The 20590-nt window shown below is 40.1% G+C and overlaps 2 protein-coding genes and 1 non-coding gene across 4 annotated transcripts in view; 2 read left to right on the forward strand and 1 right to left on the reverse strand.

The window, feature by feature from the left end:
- The window catches only part of Cenpl (centromere protein L), a 17979-nt gene extending 7989 nt beyond the window's left edge, over positions 1–9990 (forward strand). Inside the window, exons 3-5 of one of the 2 annotated variants that reach the window (XR_003837834.1) lie at positions 1265–1416; positions 6218–6760; positions 9253–9990. Coding sequence is in view for 1 of the 2 variants with exons in the window: in XM_021163163.1 (XP_021018822.1) it covers positions 1165–1416; positions 6218–6760; positions 9253–9324 (867 nt within the window). In the remaining variant the exon portion in view is untranslated. Of the gene's footprint in view, positions 1–1164; positions 1417–6217; positions 6761–9252 lie in introns of both variants that reach the window. The other variant, XM_021163163.1, reaches the window with a different exon arrangement.
- Positions 9991–10555: 565 nt separating this feature from the next.
- LOC115032575 lies at positions 10556–10662 on the forward strand. The gene has a single exon (XR_003838220.1). It is a non-coding gene; the product is annotated as a U6 spliceosomal RNA (small nuclear RNA).
- Positions 10663–13410: 2748 nt separating this feature from the next.
- Positions 13411–20590, reverse strand: part of Klhl20 (kelch like family member 20) — a 43014-nt gene continuing 35834 nt past the window's right edge. Inside the window, exons 10-12 of the mRNA XM_021161449.2 lie at positions 18358–18566; positions 16711–16817; positions 13411–13508 (exon numbers count right to left, since the gene is read on the reverse strand). Coding sequence (XP_021017108.1) covers positions 13424–13508; positions 16711–16817; positions 18358–18566 — 401 coding nt within the window. The 3' untranslated portion in view covers positions 13411–13423. The remainder of the gene's footprint in view (positions 13509–16710; positions 16818–18357; positions 18567–20590) is intronic.

Below are 20590 nucleotides of genomic sequence, written 5' to 3' on the forward strand. Positions count from 1 at the left end.
GCCTTACAGTTGGATCTCATGGAGGCATTTCCTCAACTGAAGCTCCTTTCTCTGTGATAACTCCAGCTGTGTCAAGTTGACACAAAAATAGCCAGTACAGTGTTCTAAGGAACCTCCACATGGAGTTTGTAGTGTACATGGCTTTACATCTCTACCCAAGTGCTCTGTTGTTGATGACACTTGTGACTCTAACAGAGGGCATACAAAAATCCATTTAATTGGGGCTGGCTTACAGGTTCAGGGGTTCAGTCCATTATCATCAAGACGGGAGCATGGCAGTGTCCAGGCAGGCATGGTGCAGGAGGAGCTGAGCGTTCTGCATCTTCATCTGAAGGCTGCTAGCAGACTCCTCCCACAGGGTTAGGAGAAGAGTCTTAAAGCTCAGGCCCACAGTGACATGCTTCCTCTAATAGGGCCACACCTCCAAATAGTGCCACTCCCTGGGCCAAGCATATTCAAACCACCACAGCTTTGTTGCATAAAATGAACTTGTTAAATATTTTTTAAATTACTTAAGGCTAATCAAGCTAGATCCTTTAGAAATACTTTTGTGTGTGTAGTACAAACCCAGGGCTGTGCCCCTGCTAGGCAACCACTCCGCTATTACCCACTTATACCCAGCACCACTATTTGCAGGGTATATGTAAAGGAAAATAGAAATGTTTGTCTATGAGATGTCTGCTGAAATCCCGTGAAATGCCATTATGTTCTGTTCTAACAGCTAGAGTAAATGAAATAGATAAAACCCTGTCCCCAGCAAGCTTCTACTCTGATTGGAAAGGGAGACAAGAAAAGTAAGACACATATATTCAGATCATAGTAAGTGCTATGAAGAAAAATAAAAGGTTAGGAGATAGTGACAGACTTGAAGTGATACGTTTTCTTTAGAATGGCCTCTTAGAGAAGAACTAAGAACAGATCTGAATAAAACAGAGAACTGTCTTGTGTGAACATCCGAGGCAGAAAAGCTTCCTACATGGGAATTGGGGGCAAAGGCAGAGGACCTTTTAATGACCTGTAAATTCCATTTGAGATTAGTGTTAGGAACACAAGGTCATGTACCAAGTTGTAGATTTATATTGAATATGTAAATTGTTATGATTAAATTCTTAGCTATGCTTTTTACTTTTAAAACCTTTGTCTTGATTTTTTTGTTTGTTTTAGGAAGATATCGATCCTCAGAAGGTTGCATTTCTCCTCCACAAACAGTGGACTATATATAGTTTAACTCCCCTGTATAAATTCTCCTATTCTAATCTCAAAGACTATTCTAGACTTCTAAGTGCATTTATTGCTGCCGAAAAGCAAAAAGGACTAGCTGTGGAAGTGGGAGAAGACCTCAACATCAAAGTGATTTTCTCCACTCTACTTGGAGTGAAAGGGACACAAAGGGACCCTGAAGCATTTCTTGTCCAGGTATAGTGGTGTATATCCCTTTGTTTCCTAAAATCTGTTTTGTTGGTTTGGAATGGAAATTATAGTATTTTCTTATCTTTTTTTTTAACTTAAAAACATTTTTATTACATTTATATATTTGTTTATTTAAATATGTGTGTGGGTGTGCATGTATGTGTCTGTGTGCCACAGTGCCCTTGTAGAATTTGGAGAACTTACTAGAATTGGCTCTCTCTAACATAGGATCCTGGAGATCAAAGTCATGTTGTTAGGCATGGCACCAAATGCTTTAATTTGCTGAGTCATCTCACTGGCCTAAACCTTGTGGGGTTTTGTTTTGTTTTGTTTTGTTTTGTTTTTTTACAATTTGTTTGTTTTTTCTCAAGACAGGATTTCTCTGTGTAGCTCTGGCTATTCTGGAACTTATTCTGTAGATCAGACTGACCTCACATTCACAGAGATCTGCTTGCCTCTGCCTCCCAAGTGATTAAAAGCATGCACCACCAACACCCAGCTCTTATTTTATATTGTAATAATTAGATAAGGTCAACTTAATTTTTATTTCCTACATGTGTAGGAGTGTGTGTGTGTGTGTGTGTGTGTGTGTAATATGGTGTTGATTTTAGAAAACACACAGAAGTATGAATGTGCTGACAAGATGGCTCAGCAGGTCAGGGCACTTGGGCAAGCCTAGTAGTCTGAATTTGATGCCTGGAACCAAAGGTGGAAAGAAAGAACTGATTCCACAGAGATGTTTTCTGAGGTGACACTCCACTCTGGCACCTGTGCCTCCCAATCATACACTCACATACACACAATAATAATTTCTTTTTTTTTTTTTTAAAGATTTATTTATTTATTATATGTAAGTACACTGTAGCTGTCTTCAGACACTCCAGAAGAGGGCGCCAGATCTCGTTGCGGATGGTTGTGAGCCACCATGTGGTTTCTGGGATTTGAACTCTGGACCTTCGGAAGAGCAGTCGGGTGCTCTTACCCACTGAGCCATCTCACCAGCCCAATAATTTCTTAAAAGTCAGAATTTAATACTTTTTTAAAAAAAGATTTATTTATTTACTTTATGTTTGTGAGTATACTGTTGCTCTCTTCAGAAGAGGTGTCGGATCCCATTATAGATGATTGTGACCTACCATGTGGTTGCTGGGAATTAAACTCAGGACCTCTGGAAGAGCATTCAGTATTCTTAACCACTGAACCATCTCTCCAGCCCCAGAATTGAAGATTGTGATATATCTATTTGTTTATCTGAATCAGTGTAGTCTTTAAATTGGGATCTCACTGTCCAAACTTTGCATTCCAGCATTTCGACTAATCAGTGTTGTAGATAATACTCATAATCCAGAATTCTACATTCTTGTAGTTATAGTTATATGTTCTAGCTTATTTCCTATTGTGATAAAACAGTGACCAAAGCAACTTGGGGAGGAAAGAGTTTGTAAATTGGCTTATACTTCCATGTTATAGTCCATGAGGGAAGCCACGACAGGAACTCTAGCGGAGACCAGAAGGAACACTACTTATAGGCATTCTCCCTGAGGCTTGTTCAATTTGCTTTCTTACATCCAGGCTTACCTGCCCATAGTAAGAGGGCTCTCCCACATCAGTCAGTGATCAAGAAAATGTCCCACAGACCTGTCTGTGAGGGCAGTCAGGTATAGAAATTCCTCAATTGATGGTCTCTCTTCCTGGATGACTGTAGCTGTGTTAAGGTAACTAAAAACTAACCAATACATGATAATTTGGTGGATATTTTTTAGGTTTTAGTTCCTAGAAGCAGAATTTCAGTAAAATCTTGGGCACTATATCATTCCATATGCTTCGTGATGCTATATGTTACTCTCAGGAATGCAGGTTTTCTGTATTTCTTCTGATAAGTAGTACATAAAGGTACTACTTAAGTCTATCTTCCAATTGGTTAAGAGATGAGCTTTTGTGTTTTGAGATAGGGTCTGTGTAGCTCTGACTGGCTGACCTGGAGCTTGCTCTGTTGACTCATTGAGATCCTCCTAACTGCTTCTTGAGTGTAGATGTGAGTGTATGCTGCCACGTCCTGCCATATTAACCAATCTTTTGTCCCCTTGTTTTATTTTCTTCTTTCTTTTCTTGATACAGGGTCTTATTGTGTAGCCCTGGATGGCCTAGAACTCACAGAGATCTGTCTTCTCTGCTTTTCAGTTGGTTGGATTAAAAACTTGAATGACTGTGCCCAGTTCAGATTAGTTCATCTTAATCTTTGAAAAAGGAAATTAAATTCTCAAGCTGTAGAAAAAGACTGGATTCATTTGTACAACTTAGAGGTCAGCAAACTAATATGTAGGTTGGTGTTCTCTTTCTCTCCTCCCTCCCCCAAAGACAGTCTTGCTGTCTGATTGTCTGCCCTGGCTGACTTGATGATACTCAGACTTGGGGATGATCCTGCTTCAACTTTTTCTTTATTTTTATAAATAAAAATTTTATTGGAACACAGGCTATCATTTGGTTCAGTATGGCCACCTTTGGACCTTGATCTAGGTTGAGGGAAGATTTACATTTTACATATAATAGCAAAGATGAAAGTATTAGGCTTTTAAATGTTTTTTTTTTTTAAATTAGATTTTATATTTTAGATTTCATTTTCTTTTATATGTGTTTTGCCTGTATGTATGTACGTCTTCCTATATGTGTGATTGGTGTCCTTGGAGGTCAGAAGAGGGAATCAGATTATCTGGAACTGGAGTTATGGATGGTTCTGAACCATCATATGGGTGCTGGGAATTGAACCCACATCCTCTGAAAGAGCCACAAGTGCTCATCACTGCTGAGCCATCTTTTCAGCCCTGGATGTTTTTTGTTTTGTTTTGTTTTGTTTTAAATATATGAAGCTGTTAACTAAAAAAATCAAAGATCTGTAATATGAGAGTATACTAATGGTATACTCCAGGTCAAAGATGAGCTAGTCAGACTTTTTTCTAACCTAGAGCCTTCTATACATATACTCTGTGCTTTGTCACTGAGTTAGATTCTTAGGCCCTTGTCATTATCCTTTTTCTGAAGTGAGCATGTTCACTTTGGATGTTCTCAAAGAAGAGAAGCTGTGAGTGTCTGTCCCAGGAGGAATAGTTTGAAGACACCAGAGATGTTCAAGTTAACAGTGTATGTATTACAGGTCAGCAGGTGTCAGAAGGGCTTTCCTATAGAAGGAGATTAGATCTTATTAGTCTTGCATGTTTATGATAAATAAGGAGATGCAGTGGATGGGAACTGTGTGTAACATACGGAAGAACATTTTAAAGTGATAAAAAGAGTTTCTGTGGGAAATATTCCTCTTCAGTGGCAAAATGCAGGCAAGATCTTGGAGATCTTTAGTCATCCTTTCTAAAGTTGAGTTTTTTTCTTCTCCATGATACTGTATACTGAATGTGCCATTACTTTTATTTATTTATTTATTTATTTTTGGTTTTTCGAGACAGGGTTTCTCTGTATAGCCCTGGCTGTCCTGGCACTCACTTTGTAGACCAGGCTGGCCTCGAACTCAGAAATCCACCTGCCTCCGCCTCCCGAGTGCTGGGATTAAAGGCGTGCGCCACCACGCCCGGCGTGCCATTACTTTTAATGAAGTGAAGTTGGAGTTTATTAAGGATTAGTTTTAATACATACTTAGTTATAGATATTAGGGAAATCGAGGTATAAGAAAAGGATAGTCTTTAAAAATAAACAAACAAAAAAAAGCTGGACATGGTTGGTGGCTTACACATGTAAGCCAACACTTTATTTTGGGCGTTTGTTTTGTGTTCTTTTTTTAAATATGCTTTTATTAGCATATTAATTATTCGTTATAGTGGATTTCATACATGTATATGATATATTTTGATCAATATCTCCAGTGCCCCTCCCACTCTTGCTGATCTCCCCCTCATCCAACTAGTTCCTCTTATGCGTTCCTGGCTGTATTTTTGGTGAGGTTTAATTAGGGCTGTTTACAGGAGCATGGGTGAGGGGTTACTTACAGTCATATAGGCAACTTAAAAAAAATGTCTCCTTCAGTAGTCACTAACTGCCTGTATATCCTCAGGGATGGATGGGAGTTTCTTCCTCTTTCAAGTGAGAATGGTGATGAACCCAATCTTCTGCAGGAATTAATTGCAGAGAGTTGAAGAGTACAATTGTCAGGTCACGACAGAAGACAGTATCCCATAACACCTCCACCTCTTCCTCTGGCTCTCTTCTTTACATCTACTCTTCCATGAATGCTATTTCCTAAGCATGAGAGGGAAGAATATAGATCTGTTTAACCACCATGTAGCTCTCAGCACTGGCCAGTTGTAGGTTTCTGTGGTAACTGTGGCTCACAGCAAAAAGTAAAGTTCCCTGACCAAAGCTGACAGCAGTATTCTCCCATGAGCACAACATAGTATTTTTAGAAAGCAAATTGAAAGGGACCTTATGTCCACTTAGCAATAAAACAGCAGTACCTTGCCCACTAGAACCTAGGGTTTTAGTTCTAGGCGTGAACTTTTTCCTGTATAGCAGGCCTCAAATCTAATAAGAAAATGGTCATACTACATTTATCTGTCTGTCTGTCCGCCCGTCCATCCATCCCTCCGTCTGTTATTTGAGGTGGTATCTCATAGACTAGGCTAGCTTCAAACTTGCTATGCACTAAGGTTCACCTTGGACTCCTTGCCTTCCTGATTCAGCCTGGAATTTCGAGAATGTGCCACCATGCTTGGCTTTTTAATATACTCATTAATTTTGAGAAGATAAAATTTAGAAGTAAATGGTCTTTCAAATTTAATGAACATGTTTTTATTTTTCCTTGTAGATTCTCTCAAAATCTCAGTCATCACGCAAACACAGAGAAGATAAAGTGCTGTGGACTGGTTGGTTCTGTTGTGTGTTTGGAGAGAGTCTTCAGGAGAGTGTCTCAGAAGACTTCACCTGTCTACCCTTATTCCTTGCAAATGGAGCGGAGTCCAATACATCTTTAATCAGAGACTGGTTTCAGAAAACCTTTGACTGTTGCTTCAGTCCTTTAGCAATCAGTGCGTTTAATCTTTCCTGGATGGCTGCTATGTGGACAGCATGTAAAATGGACCGTTATGTGGCTACTACTGAATTTCTTTGGTCTGTGCCGTGTAGCCCACAGAGCTTAGATATTTCTTATGCAATACACCCAGAAGATGCAAAAGCTTTATGGGAAAGTGTCCACAAAACCCCTGGGGAGGTTACCCAGGAGGAAGTTGACTTATTTATGAACTGCCTTTATTCACATTTCCATAGGCATTTCAAAATTCACTTAGCAGCCACAAGATTGGTTCGTGTCTCAACATCTGTAGCTTCAGCACACACTGATGGGAAAATAAAGGTTAGTTTAAACAGATCAAATTATATTTTTTTCTTGTCATGTTTCCAAATGTTTGGTAAATATATATATTGGTTTTTCGAGACAGGGTTTCTCTGTGTAGCCCTGGCTGTCCTGGAACTCACTCTGTAGACCAAGCTAGCCTCGAACTCAGAAATCTGCCTGCCTCTGCCTCCCAAGTGCTGGGATTAAAGGTGTGTGCCACCACTGCCTGGCTTGGTAATTATATTTTTACATGGAGAAATATACTTGAATGCATAGTAGTTCAAGACGAGAGAAAGACTTACTTTATGCTTTATATGGCTTTAGCCACTTAGAGCTGGTCTTAAAGTGGAAGGCCACTGTGTATTGTGCACTGTAGAGCTGAGTAATATGAATTACCTCCTAGCAACTCAAATTTTCAAAATTGCCAAATTTTGAAGTAATTATTAGAATAATAGCATTGTGTGTGTGTGTGTGTGTGTTGGGGTGGTGGTAAAATTATACCCAGCAACAGAATAAAATGTCATTTTTGCCCACAAGTACCTTTCTGTTGCCACTAGAAAGGAAAACAGTCATGGTTTTTATGTTCTATAAAGAAACAAATAGTTGGCTCCTCAGACATATATTATTTTAATTTTTGTTTATGAATGTGGGTGTTTTGCCTGCATGTATGTCCATGCACCATGTCTGTCCTATGTCTGGTGTCCATGGAGGCCAGAAGAGGGAACCTTTGGATTCAGTGAACCTAGAGTTTGGCTATGAGATGTCATTTGGGCACTGGGAATTGAACCTGGTTCCTCTGGAAGAGTAGTCAGTGCTCTTAGCCACTAAGCCATCTCTCTAGTCCCCTTACGTTATAATTAAATACACATCCCTATACATATAATCCAGTGAATGCTTATCATTTTGCCATTGTTAAGACTCTTAAAGGAGATTAATTCTACTTTTTCTGTTTCTAAAATTTTCTATGTATTTGTCCTTTTCTGTGCAGTGCCCCACACACACTAGGCAAGTTCTCGGCCACTGAGCTATGCTTTTTCTGTCCTATTTGTACATACTTATGGGCATAGTATGACTCAAGAAAGGCCAAATTACAGTAACTAGTATTTCCATCTCTCTCTCCCCCCCTTTCTTTTTGTATTGAAGTCTTCAGATTCAGATAATAAATTGTAGACTCTAGTCACAATTGTGCTATAAAAGCATTAGAATTAATTTCTCTTATCTAGTTGTATTTTATTACCCATTATGTAACCTCTTTCTATCTCTTAGCTGTTGGTGACCTTTATTTTCTTCTGTGAGATTTGTTTTGTTTTGAGGAAGGGTCTCATGTAGCTCAGGTTAGCCTTGAACTCATTGTGTAGCTGAAGATGATGTTGAATTGCCTCCCCTCCAGAGTAGTGAGATAATAGGTGTGCACCGTTGCTCATGGAGAGTGATGGTCTTAGGTTTCACAAATGAGTGAGCATATGCCATAGCTGTCTTTCTATGCCTAGTGGATATTAATTCTAATTTTTAGAACAACACTGTATTTTTAATCTATGTTTTATTTTAAAAGGAGAAAATCAAGGTCAGAATAAATTAAATGATACATTCAAGATAGCTCATAAAGAAAAGGCTGTAAGGCACTGGCACGGTGGCTCAGTGGACAAGGGCACTTGCTGCCAAGCAGGATGGCCTGATTTGATCCCTGGATCCCACATGGTGGAAGAAGAGAACTAACTCCTGAAAGTTATCCTCTGACTTCCATACATGTGCTGTGGCATGCACATACATACATGCATAAAGACACAAAGTAAATAATTTTTTATAAAAAGAAAAGGAGTCAATATTTGAGCTTTTTATGTCTTAGGTTCCATGAGTACCGTATAAAACATATTTTCAAACTGGAGGTCAAAATGAAATAATAGGCTGGAGCATACTTTTGATGGGAAGCACTAAGCATTAAAAACAAAAGGCCCTTGGGAGGTAGAAGCAGGAGGATCAATAGTCCAAACTCATCCCTGGCCAACATAGAGAGTTTAAAGCCAGCATGGGCTACTCAAAATCTTGTCTCAAAAAACCAAGAACTGGAGAGAGGGATGGCTTATGATTAATAGCACTTACTCCTTTTGCAGGGAACCTGAGAGTCTAGTTCCTAGTTCCCATACCGGGCAGGTCAGAATACCTGTAACATCAGTTCCAGAGGATCAACACCCTCTTCTGGCCTTGTAAATTTTCATTTAAACAGGCTCAGCTGGTTGAGAACTGTAATGCTCTTGCAGGGGATCTGACTTGGGGTTCCAGCACCTACATCAGGCAGTTCAAGTTCACTACTCTCTGTAACTCTAGCTCCAAGTGATCATATGTCTCTGGCCTCTTTGGGCACCCACATTCATATACCTACACACACAACTGCATAATTAAAAATAAATGAAGTAAAATCAATAAAAACCATGGTAAAACCCCACAAATATCAAATTGCTTGTCTCCTAATACTGTCTTAATTTTAAATTCACATTTTTTTTCTTTTACAGATTCTATGTCATAAATACCTTATTGGTGTGTTGGCATATATGACAGAACTGGCAATTTTTCAAATTGAATGAATTTTTGTATGGACTAAGTGATGCATTATAAACTGTTTTGATCATTTGCTGAACTGCGATGCCAAGTGGGACAGTGGAAGAAATGGAGCACTTGTCTCAGGGTGCCTCTGGAGTTGCCCAGATGGATATAGAACATAGTGGTAGTGGGTGAGCCGCGTTCATGGGCTTGTGTACCCAGCATATCACTGTGGCTGTGTCATGTTATAAAAGATGCTGAATTGTTAATATAAAAGGATCCAATTTAGTCAAATAAACTTACCTAAAATCTGGTGTTTCCAATTGAGGTTATTTATTCTGTGGGACTTGCCTCTGAGGTTCCTTCTTGAGTTCCTTGATTTTTCACCTCTAGATTTCCCTCAGCTTGGTTTTTTTGATTCTCTTTCCACTTTCATGTCTTGAATTGTTTTATTAACTTCTTTCTACTGTTTGTGTTTTTCATAGAGTTAAGAATTTATTAATTCCCTTTTTTAAAGACCTCTACCATATTCATAAGTGATATCTTAAGGTCTTTTGTCTTGTGTTTCAGCTATGTTGTAATTCTCAGGGCCTACTGTGGTAGGTTGCTGGGCTCTAGTGGAGACATTGTGTCCTGGCTGTTACTGATTATATTTTTATGATGGCATCTGGGTTTGGGAAGAGTGTAATACATGATGTTGATATTCATAATGCTGGTCTTGTCTTTGTTGGGTGGATGTTTTGCTCCTAAGTTTCTGTTGCCCTTTCTGGTTCTTAAGAGAGTGGTGGCTGTGTGGGGCATGGTAGGAAAATCTGGGATCCTGATAGCTGTGGCCACTGGGAGCTCCAGGTAATGAATACACAATATACCCTAACTTATGGGACCCAATGAAGGTGGTTCTAAGACAAGTTTATAGTACTGAGTGCATATATTAAAAAGGTTTTTTTTTGGGGGGGGGGTGGATCTCACACTAGCAACTTAACAACACACCTGAAAACTCTAGAACAATAAGAAGTAGTGTTCGACCCAAAAGGAGTAGACAGCAAGAAATAATCAAACTCAGGACTGAAATCAACAAAATAGAAACAAGACAATATAAATAATCAATGAAACAAAGAGATGGTTCTTGAGAAAAATCAGTAAGATTGACAAATCCCTATCCAAATTAACTAAAAGGCAAAGAGAGAAAAAAAATCCAAATTGACAAAATTAGAAATGAGAAGGGGCACTGAGGAACCCAGAGTTATAAGGACACACTTTAAAAACATCTCCTCTGTGCTCACTTCAGCAGCACATATACTAAAATTGGAACGATACAGAGAAGATTAGCATGGCCTCTGCCCAAGGATGACACACAAACTCCTGAAACGTTCCATATTTAAAAAATAAAAAGTCTCCTCAGCAAACTGTCAAGTCTCAAAGAAACATAACCTCCTTGCTAGATACCACTTATGAGCTCACAGCAGCGTGTGCAGGGCCTCATCTCAATCCTGAGAATGGGTCCTTTTTTCCGGAAAATTCAGACTTACAGAAACATTCTTTTATTTTGTTTTGAGATGGGCCTTTAAGAGATATTCTGGATTTTATTCCTGATATTATTGTAGGCTATGTTTCAGATAACATTAGTGGTAGTCTGGCATAAAAAAAAAAAAAAAAAAGAAAGAGTGGGACTTTGGTAAAATGATATGTAATATCAGTTCTATTATTAAGTATATAGGCAGACTTCCTGGGTATTTTTATGTAGGTGACTGTATTAAGTGGGTTTGGACTAGATAATTAGTTCTTTCAATCTAAAACTAAGACTCCTACACACAAGGAAATACATTTACAGATTGGGGTATATAAGATACATAGTGAAAAGTCTTAATTATATCACTGTTAGGATGAAGCACTTTAACTTTATATACAAGTAATATAAGATACAAAACCAAAAATCCACGTAAGTACCAAATAGCAGTAACTGGGACTGGAGAGTTGGCTTAGAGGTAAAGGCACTTGCTGCTAAGCCTGATGAACTGAGTCTGATTCCTGGAATCCATAGGATGGAAGGAGAGGACCAACTCCAGCAAGTTGTCCTCTGGTGCTGTGGTGTACCCCCCCCCACCCCCTTACACACACACACACACACACACACACACACACACACACACACACACACACACACAGTTTAAAAAATCCAACACAAAAACTTTAAAAATTAAAACATTTTTATGGTAAATACTACCTTTATTTTAAAAAGTTATACATGCTAGAAAAAAGCATAAATGATACATGTAAACAATTGTTTACCAAATACTTATTTTTTTCCTTGAAAAAGGTGCAAATGATGTTTAAATGTAAACACAAAAGGTGCCAGGGGAGAGGAAGAAGGTAAAGGTTATTCCTTTTGGTTGTGGCTAAAGTCTCATTCAAAGATTTTCCTGCAAAATACACTGAAAGAAAAAAAAATCAGTCTGTGACTATAATGGGGGAGAACCTTAGGCACTAAAATATTCATTTATTTCCTTAAAATGTTTAACTTTTCATCAGAAAGTGCAACTTAAGAGACAGAGTAACAGTGGCCTTCTGAGATGAAGAGTGACACTCAGCGTAAGGAGCCCAGCTCTGTCCACACACTTCACTGGCATGGTGTTCCTAAACACGTACTCTAACATGAAGATCAGTCCTTTGGTGTACTACGTAAGGGTCACCTCAGAGTCACCAGGCCAGAACATCCAGTGTAAATCCAGTGAAAATCAGAATTCACTGCTGGAGAAAGTCCACTGCTCCTTGGTGGCCAAGAGGAGACAGGAAAGAAAGCTACAGGTGGTGACAGTCGGCACAACTCTCCCACAGCCACACTGGCCTTCACTGGAATTCTCAAGATGACAACCAGTGAGCCTCACATTGCTTTCATAAGAGGCTCTGGGCAGAGACCTAGATACATGTGGCAGAAACTGAAAATATCACAGGAGAAAAAAGGGAACTGGGGTAAGAAGAAAGTTGAGCTAGCCAGATGTAAATGCCCACCAGTGAATGCAAAGTGTAGCATCTGAGTCCCGCTTTTATAGATTTAATAGTCCTTCCTAATGTTCCTGTTTAGTGAGATGTCTTCTTACTCAGTTTTTCTTTTACATTTAAAAGAAATTTCATTTTTAATTACTTATATTTGATGGGTGGATGTGTGTTTGTATGTATATGAATGCGTAGGAATGAGGGTACCTACAGAGGACAAAAGTGAGCCCTGGATAAGCAAGCTCAGCAGTTTTTAACCTGTGGGTGTGGGGGGCGTGGGTGGGGGGGGGTCAAAGGGCCCTTTACATATCAGATATACTGTAATCAGATGTTTACATCATGATTCATAACAGCAGCAAAATTACTGTTATGAAGTAGCAACAAAAATAATTTTATGGTTGGGGGTCAGCACAACATGAGGAACTATATTAAAGGGGTGCAGCATCAGGAAGGTTGAGAACCACTCTTGTTCATGGAATTACACACAGTTGTGAGCTGCCAGATATAAGTGCTGGGAACTGAACTCGGGTCCTCTGCAGAAGCAGCATGCACTCTCACTGAACCAGCTTTACATTTGGAGTGCTCTACTATTTAGTGCAAAATGGTAACGAGCGCATATACTAGCGTTTTACCTTCATCACTGGCAGTCTCTGCAGATGTATAGATAGTGTCTAAAAGGAATAACATCAGGTCACACATAGCTCTTCTGCCCTTACCAGGATTTTTAAAACCAATCCAAAACCTACAAAGCAAAGAAAATTTTGCAGCTTGGAATTTTTGCCTTTTTTCCCCCTCCTTTTTTTTTTCATGGTAGGAAGGATAAGTAAAAAAAAAAAAAAAATTAAAAACAACACAACAATAACAACAACAAAAGCCCAAAGGACCCAAACCAACAAAACAAAAACAAAAATTCCCATCAAAACTCCATGATAAATTAAAGCCAAAAATAAATATTCTTCTGCACAGAGCGGAAAGGCAGTGTGCAAAGGTGGCATTTTGCAGGTGAGTTCCGTCCTTAGACTGGTATTTCTGAATGTTGAGGCACCGCAAAGAATAAAATTTGTTCTATTGTTTTCTCGAGCTGTACAAAGCTTCGAAGTCAAGACTCTTCCAAATATAAAGGAGCATATGCAAGATTTTTTCCTGTGTTCACCATATATGGGATTCACAATGTGTCATTTTAATAACTCCTACACCACCTCCTAGCCGACGGTAATTCATCCCTCCGTATAACCTGCAAAGAGAAAAACAAAGGCATTTTTTTTTAACTGGAAAAAGCACTGCTCCTTCTAAATGCAGACATCAGTCTCAGCATTCTGACCTTCATGTAACTTCCACAGTCAGAAGCAAATGGAAGACAGGCAAGTGCAGGAAGAAGTCAGACTGACTGAGAAGCTCAGGTGAGTGAGGCTGGCCACCCTTTTACACTACAGCTTCGCACCTAGCCTGGCCTCTAAAACACAAAACATTATGTTCCACATTCTTGTGTCTAATTTTATGCCTGGCTATCTATTTTCCCAGACATATTTTCTCCTTGCCTAAAGCTTTCTAAATTATGAATTGTCTTATTCCTCTTGCTCTGATCTTCCTAACCCACAGTTATGGAGATGCTGGTATTATAGGTATGCACCACTGTACTTGCCTTAATTGTTTTTATTTGATTTTTCTATTTGACTTTTCAGCTGTTCTCACTCCAGCCCTGGTTGCTTCAAAATCATGGCAATCTTCCTGCTTCAGCTTCTAAAGGGCTGGGGTTTTGGTATGAGCACCAAACCAAGCTGCTCAATTTCTCCTTCTGTTCCTCTCCCCTCTGCCTCCCCATCTCCCTCTCTCCTTTCCTTTCGTTTTGTGTATCTGTATACTGTGTTCAGGTGCACATTTGAGCGGAGACAGAGGTCATCTTAGATGTCATTCTTCAGATGACATCCATTGGGTTTGGTTTTGAGGCTGTGTTGTGGTGGCCTGGGACTCATTGAGGAGGCTTGCTGACTGGTCAGGGAGCCCAGCGGTCTGCTTTGTCTCTGCCTCCCCAGCTTTGCTCCTGCAGATGCATAGCACCATGACTGGCTGTTTATGTGGGCTCTGTGGATTCAAATCAAGTCTTCATGCTTGCAGAAGCAAGCACTTTACCACCTGCTCTTTCTTCCCAGCCCTTCAGTTCATTTTTATTCCTGTGTCTATATAGTATCATTCATATAGTATCATCTATATAGCAACATTTAGTTTGTGATATGTGAACAAGATCATCTTCTAAGTTAAAGACTTTCAGGGTGAAAATACTAGCTCCTCATTCAGCAATGGATAAAATTGATTTGGGATATGCACCAGGTATGGTAATACATACCTATAATTACCAAACATGGAAGAATGAGACAGCTTAAAACTAGTCTTGACCTACATAGTTGTAGGCCAACTTGGGCTATAGAGGGCTTCTTTCTTAAAAAGCAAAACAACCAACCAAAAACCAACCAACCAAAACAATAACAATAGAAACAACCATCACCACCACCACCACCACCACCACCACCACCACCACCACCACCACCACCCAGTATGGTGACCCATGCTTGTAATCCCAGCACTCAGGAGACTGAGTAGGAGGACTGCTGTGAGTTCGAGGGCAGCCTGGGGCTGCAGAGTAAATTCAAGGTTAGTTTGGCCTATGGTGAAACCCTACTTCAAAAAGCCAAAAACAAAAACAAAACTATTAAGTTTGGGCTGGGCATAGAACACCCACCTTTAACCCAGCACTCAGGAGGCAGAGGCAGGTGGATCTCTTGAGTTTGAGGCCAGTTAAGTGTACACAGTGAGTTCCAGGACAGCCAGGGCTACACAGAGAAACCCTGTCGCAAAAACTGAAACAAAACAAACAAAAAACTCAAACCAATGAAAAGGGTTTTTAGATATAGATGTACATATATAGCACAGATTACGTTATATAATCTATAGATGATTCTTAGGACTTCATGAATATTATTCAGCACACATTATTAGTTTTAATGACAGTCACTGGTAAAAGTCCATACACAGCTTACAGTGAGTATGAGACAGAAGTGGTTGTAGCTATTTCTTTAATGACGCTTACTCTAAATTCCTACCCACCCACCCCCCAAAAAAAGCCTGTATAAAGAAGTAAACATTCCACGAGTGGGAGGCTTTTCTTTGTGCAAACCTGCTCTTCTCTGTCCTTTATCGATAACATTTAGCAATGTAGTAAGGCTTTCGTGGCCACTCTAGAGACAGGCCTCCCTGTCTTCCTCAGCCCTCCTTCGTTTGCTATCACGTAGCACTTCCACCGAGTATGTTACTACTGCCAACACTGGAACAGCCCGGAATCTATCTTCACTTTTGTTTCCTCAGGAACCAGAACACTCAGGAAATTGGATAAAAATGGTCATGAAAAACATAATGTTGGGCAAAAAACCCACCATGTTAACTGACTTTAGTATTGTGACTCCTCAGCTATACACAGACTCCTACGACAGTTATTTCAGTCTCAGTAAGAGATGGGTAGGGAGTGCTTGCCTAGCATCTGATGCCCTGGATCTTGGGATGTGCAGTGTTAGGGGTTGAGCCCAGGCTCTCATCTAGCTAGGAATGTACTCTACCATTGTACCCAAGCCTGTACCTAAGGATTTATAAACAACATAAAATTAAATCTATAAAATGAAGTTTAAAATAGTTAACCTCTCAAAAATAAGATGTAGCTTCCTATCTAAAAATGAACTTTAAAATAGGGCATATTTCAAACCAGAAGAATCTATAGCAATACACTTTTTAAAGGAGGAGTAGGTTTCAAAATAGTGTTTTGAAAGTAACTATATTTTACCCCCTACAAAGAAGGCTTCTCACAACAAAACAAAACAAAACAAAACAAAACAAAACAAAACAAAACAAAAAACAGTCTGTATACCCAGACTGAGAACTGAAGGTCCTGGCTCTGAGTTAATAACGTCCCTAGCTTATTAATGCACACCTTTATTTTCTTGGTGCATTGGTTTCCCCAGCAGGGTATGGCAGGAAGAAAGGATATTCTTCACTGTTTTCCTCACCTCTACTTATATAACATGAGATGGTTAAGCCGGGCATGGTGACGCATGCCTTTAATCCCAGCACTCGGGAGGCAGAGGCAGGCAGATTTCTGAGTTCAAGGCTAGCCTGGTCTACAGAGTGAGTTCCAGGACAGCCAGNAAAAAAAAAAAAAAAAAAAAAAAAAAAAAAAAGACGGTTATTAGAAGAACTTAGGAATACTTGTATCAGATACTTTAGAACAACCAAGTTAAAATGTATCATCATATCTGGGTTACTTCAGTTCCCTTCAGGACACCACGTGAGGATGTCAGTAAGTTGGCTATCCCACTTTTGGTGGTCAGGATCTTTCTCAAGCCCATGACTTCACGTTAGAAATGAGAAGACTTGAAAAGTCTAAAGGTTACCTCCACGTATTGGCATCTGGGTCAAAAACTTCAATGGTCTTCAAGTATGTTGTGCCATCAAAGCCCCCCACTGCCATAAGCTGTCCGTTAACCACGGCCAGGCCGACCTGTGGGAGCAAAGCACAGTGGCTGCTGAGAGCCGAGAAAGCCGCGGGGAATTCACAGTCTCTAGGGAGACTCTCAGATCGCTTAGATTCCACTTTACATGACGCCAGGGAGAAAAGGGAGCAGTACTCCATGAACGATGGGAACCATCAGGTCAGGCCTTTTATTAATATATGCGCCTAAGAAGAGTCAGGTGCATCTGTAAAGTATAGAGAACTACTCACTTGGCACAAACAAGAACCTCCAACCTGCTCTCACTTCTGGTTTGCCCACTCTAATCCACTTTCTAAATTGCTACTAAAATATTATTAAAAACATGAACATAAACATATCACTCCTGTTCAGAAACTTCTAAGCCTCCATTCTGCCTAAGACAGGTTTTAGGTCTGTAATGTTACTCAAGCTTTTAGAAATCTGGCTACCATGTTTGGCCTTGCCTCCTACATTTCCCCCTCTCCTAATGAACTCTGCTCTCGGAATGCTGGACTAACTGTTAGTCTCCGAATCAGTATGTAGGGCTGAGTAACTCATGTGCATTAAGCCCATTCTCCCACGTGCTTCTGTCACATACAGCACTCCACAGCACATCCTTACTGTAGACACTGTAAACATTTCAGTCTCCTTCACCAGACTGAGAGCTCCATGACAAGAATTCTATAGACATTTGCCTTCTAAGTGAGTGAAGATGGAATCAAGCAGACAGTGGGAATCACAGGGATAGATCTGAAAGCCTGTCAGTTCCCAGGAATAAATGGAGACACACAACACACGACTCTTCCACTTGATGGCGCCTTTCTGTGCCTCGATGCAAAAACCAGAATTTGCTCCTTTTTATCTTCAGATTAGGGAGTCTCTAGGTGCAGTCTGCTTCTCTTTCCTTTGAGTATGTGTCCTACACTGATGGACTCCTGCCACAATCAATGCTTAATGGGTTAGCATTCATTGAGACAAACATTCCCAAAGGTGAATTTTATGTTCCATTTGGACATCTCTTTAGTGACCAGACATTCATTTGTGTTGAGACCATGACAACAGGTCAGCCAGACGTGGCCTACATTATAGATGGGGCAGACCCAAACCACCTTTGGAAGACTCGTAGAAGGGCCAGGTATGTTTTACTGTTTGTATCAGTATACGACGTCTACTTGAAAAAATTAGCTAGGAATACCATACAGGAATAGTTAGTGCTATTATACGTAAGTTAGATAGGGGATGATATAGGAAAGATACCGTCCAGAGAAGTGGCTGGTAAAAGGTAAATAAAAAAAAAAATAGCGTATACAATTACATATATGAATGGATAGAAAATATTTAGTTACTGGAGCTAAAAGCAATCAAAAGAAATACAAGCTTTTTGGGTTTTTGTTTTTTCTGTTTTGCCTAAAAGCGTCTTGACAGCTGAGACACTGGAAATACAGCACATGGATAGCAGCCCTTCACAGTGCAGTGTCCTAGTGCAGCTTACAGCTTAGAGAATTCCTTTTATACACCCCCCTCAGTGCTTGCTTGCAAAGCTCAAAGCTCCCAGTAGCTGGCACTTACCCCACTCCTGCGGGATGTCATGGCCACCACGGGAGACCACTGGTTAGTTCTGGGGTTGTATCTCTCAGCACTGCTAAGCTCTGTAGTGTCATCTCTCCCTCCCACTGCATAGATCATGTCCTGGTACACCGCACAACCTAGGTGTTTCCTTCGGGTCCCCATAGGCGCTATGGTGTGCCATCTGTTTTCCTGAGGATTGTAGCGCTCCACTGCAGTGAAAACAAAGATCAGTAAGTGAGAACAAACCTGCTTCCTTCCTCAGCCACTCCAATTGCCATGACACCTATTTTCAGTAAATAATCTGATCAGGAACCAGTTTTTTTTGTTTTTTTGTTTTTTTTTTTTATTAGATATTTTCTTCATTTACATTTCAAATGCTATCCCAAAAGTCCCCTATACCCTACCCCCGCCCTGCTCCCCTACCCACCCACTCCCACTTCTTGGCCCAGGCGTTCCCTATACTGGGGCATATAAAGTTTGCTAGACCAAGGGGCCTCTCTTCCCATTGATGGCCGACTAGGCCATCTTTCGATACATATGCAGCTAGAGACATGATCTCCAGGGGGTACTGGTTAATTCATATTGTTGTTCCACCTATAGGGTTGCAGACCCCTTCAGCTCTTGGGTACTTTTTCTAGCTCCTACATTGGGGACCCTGTAGGAACCAGTTTCTTACAGTCATCTTCTAAGGAACAGGCATGTGTTAATTTCTAGTTGTGGCTATATAACTAATTATATGCACTTTCCTTATCGTCTAGTAGGGTGGAACTTGATTATGACTTAAAAGAATGGTTTAGTATTAAAATTTTATTGTTATAGTTAGACAGCTTTTATACTTTTATTTTTCTCATATAATTTATTTGATTATTTATTCATGTTTTGTTCTTTTTTTAGATGGAGTCTTGCTCTGTGGTGCCAGCCTAGAACTCACTATGTAGCCCAGCCTCAAACTCATGATCAATCCTTCTGTCCTTGTCTCCCAAGTACTGGGATTAGTGGCAGGCTCTCCCAGGCTGTTTGCCTAGTGTCTTCTGAGCCACTGAAGATACATAACAATGAATCTCATGGTGTGCCACTGACAATATCTGTAGATAAAAACAGCTATTATGTCTAGACCAGTGATTCTCAACCTGTGGATCATGACTCCTTTGGTGGGGTGTGTGTGTGTGTGTGTGTGTGTGTCACACACCAGCTATTTACATTGAGATTCATAACAGTTATGAAGTAGTAATTAATTTTATGGTTGGGGGGGTCACCACAATACGAGGAATTGTATTAAAGGATTGCTGCATTAGGAAGTTTGAGAACCACTGGTCTAGATAGAAAAGGCAGAGAAGCTTGTAGCTCTAAGGTTTTACTTATTCTTATATTAAAAGAATTCTTTTTCTACTGAGGAGAGGTGGTGATTATGGGAGGTAGGGAACTCACTCTATTTAGAAAGTAGAGTTTTGCTTTGTTTTTTAAACTGTGGCTCTATTTGTTTGTTTACTTATTTACTTATCTATCTTATTTGCCCTCATGTGTGTATGCACGACGTGCATGCCTGATGTCTTCAGTAGAACCCTGGGGCTGTAAGTCACCATGTGGGTGCTAGGAGCTGAACAAGAAGCGTTCTCAACCAAGTGTTCTTAGCCACTAAGTCGTCTCTGTAGCCCCAGACTTTTTAAAAATTCGCTATAAGTTTCTGGAAGTTTATAAAGTATGTAGAGAAAGAAAACTTTGGGGAACATATTAGAAGTTATGAGTTATATTTTCCTAGAGAGAAAACTAAAACGTTTTCTTTAAAAAGATAAAGAATTCATTTATGAGTATATAAGCAGCAGAAATTAGATTTGGTGGGTGTACTGGCTAGTTGTGTGTCAACTTGACAGCTGGACTTATCACAGAGAAAGGAGCTTCAGTTGAGGAAATGCCTTCATGAGATCCAACTGTAAGGCATTTTCTCAATTAGTGATCAAGGGGAAAAGACCCCTTGTGGGTTGGACCATCTCTGGGCTGGTAGTCTTGGGTTCTATAAGAGAGCCGGCTGAGCAAGTCAGGGGAAGCAAGCCAGTAAGGAACATCCCTCCATGGCTTCTGCATCAGATCCTGCTTCCTGCCCTGCTTGAGTTCCAGTCCTGACTTCCTTGGTGATGAACAGCAGTATGGAAGTGTAAGCCGAATAAACCCTTTCCTCCCCAACTTGCTTCTTGGTCATGATGTTTGTGCAGGAATAGAAACCCTGACTAAGACA

This window comes from Mus caroli, chromosome 1, assembly GCF_900094665.2.
Source record: "Mus caroli chromosome 1, CAROLI_EIJ_v1.1, whole genome shotgun sequence".
Taxonomy (NCBI): Eukaryota; Metazoa; Chordata; class Mammalia; order Rodentia; family Muridae; genus Mus; species Mus caroli.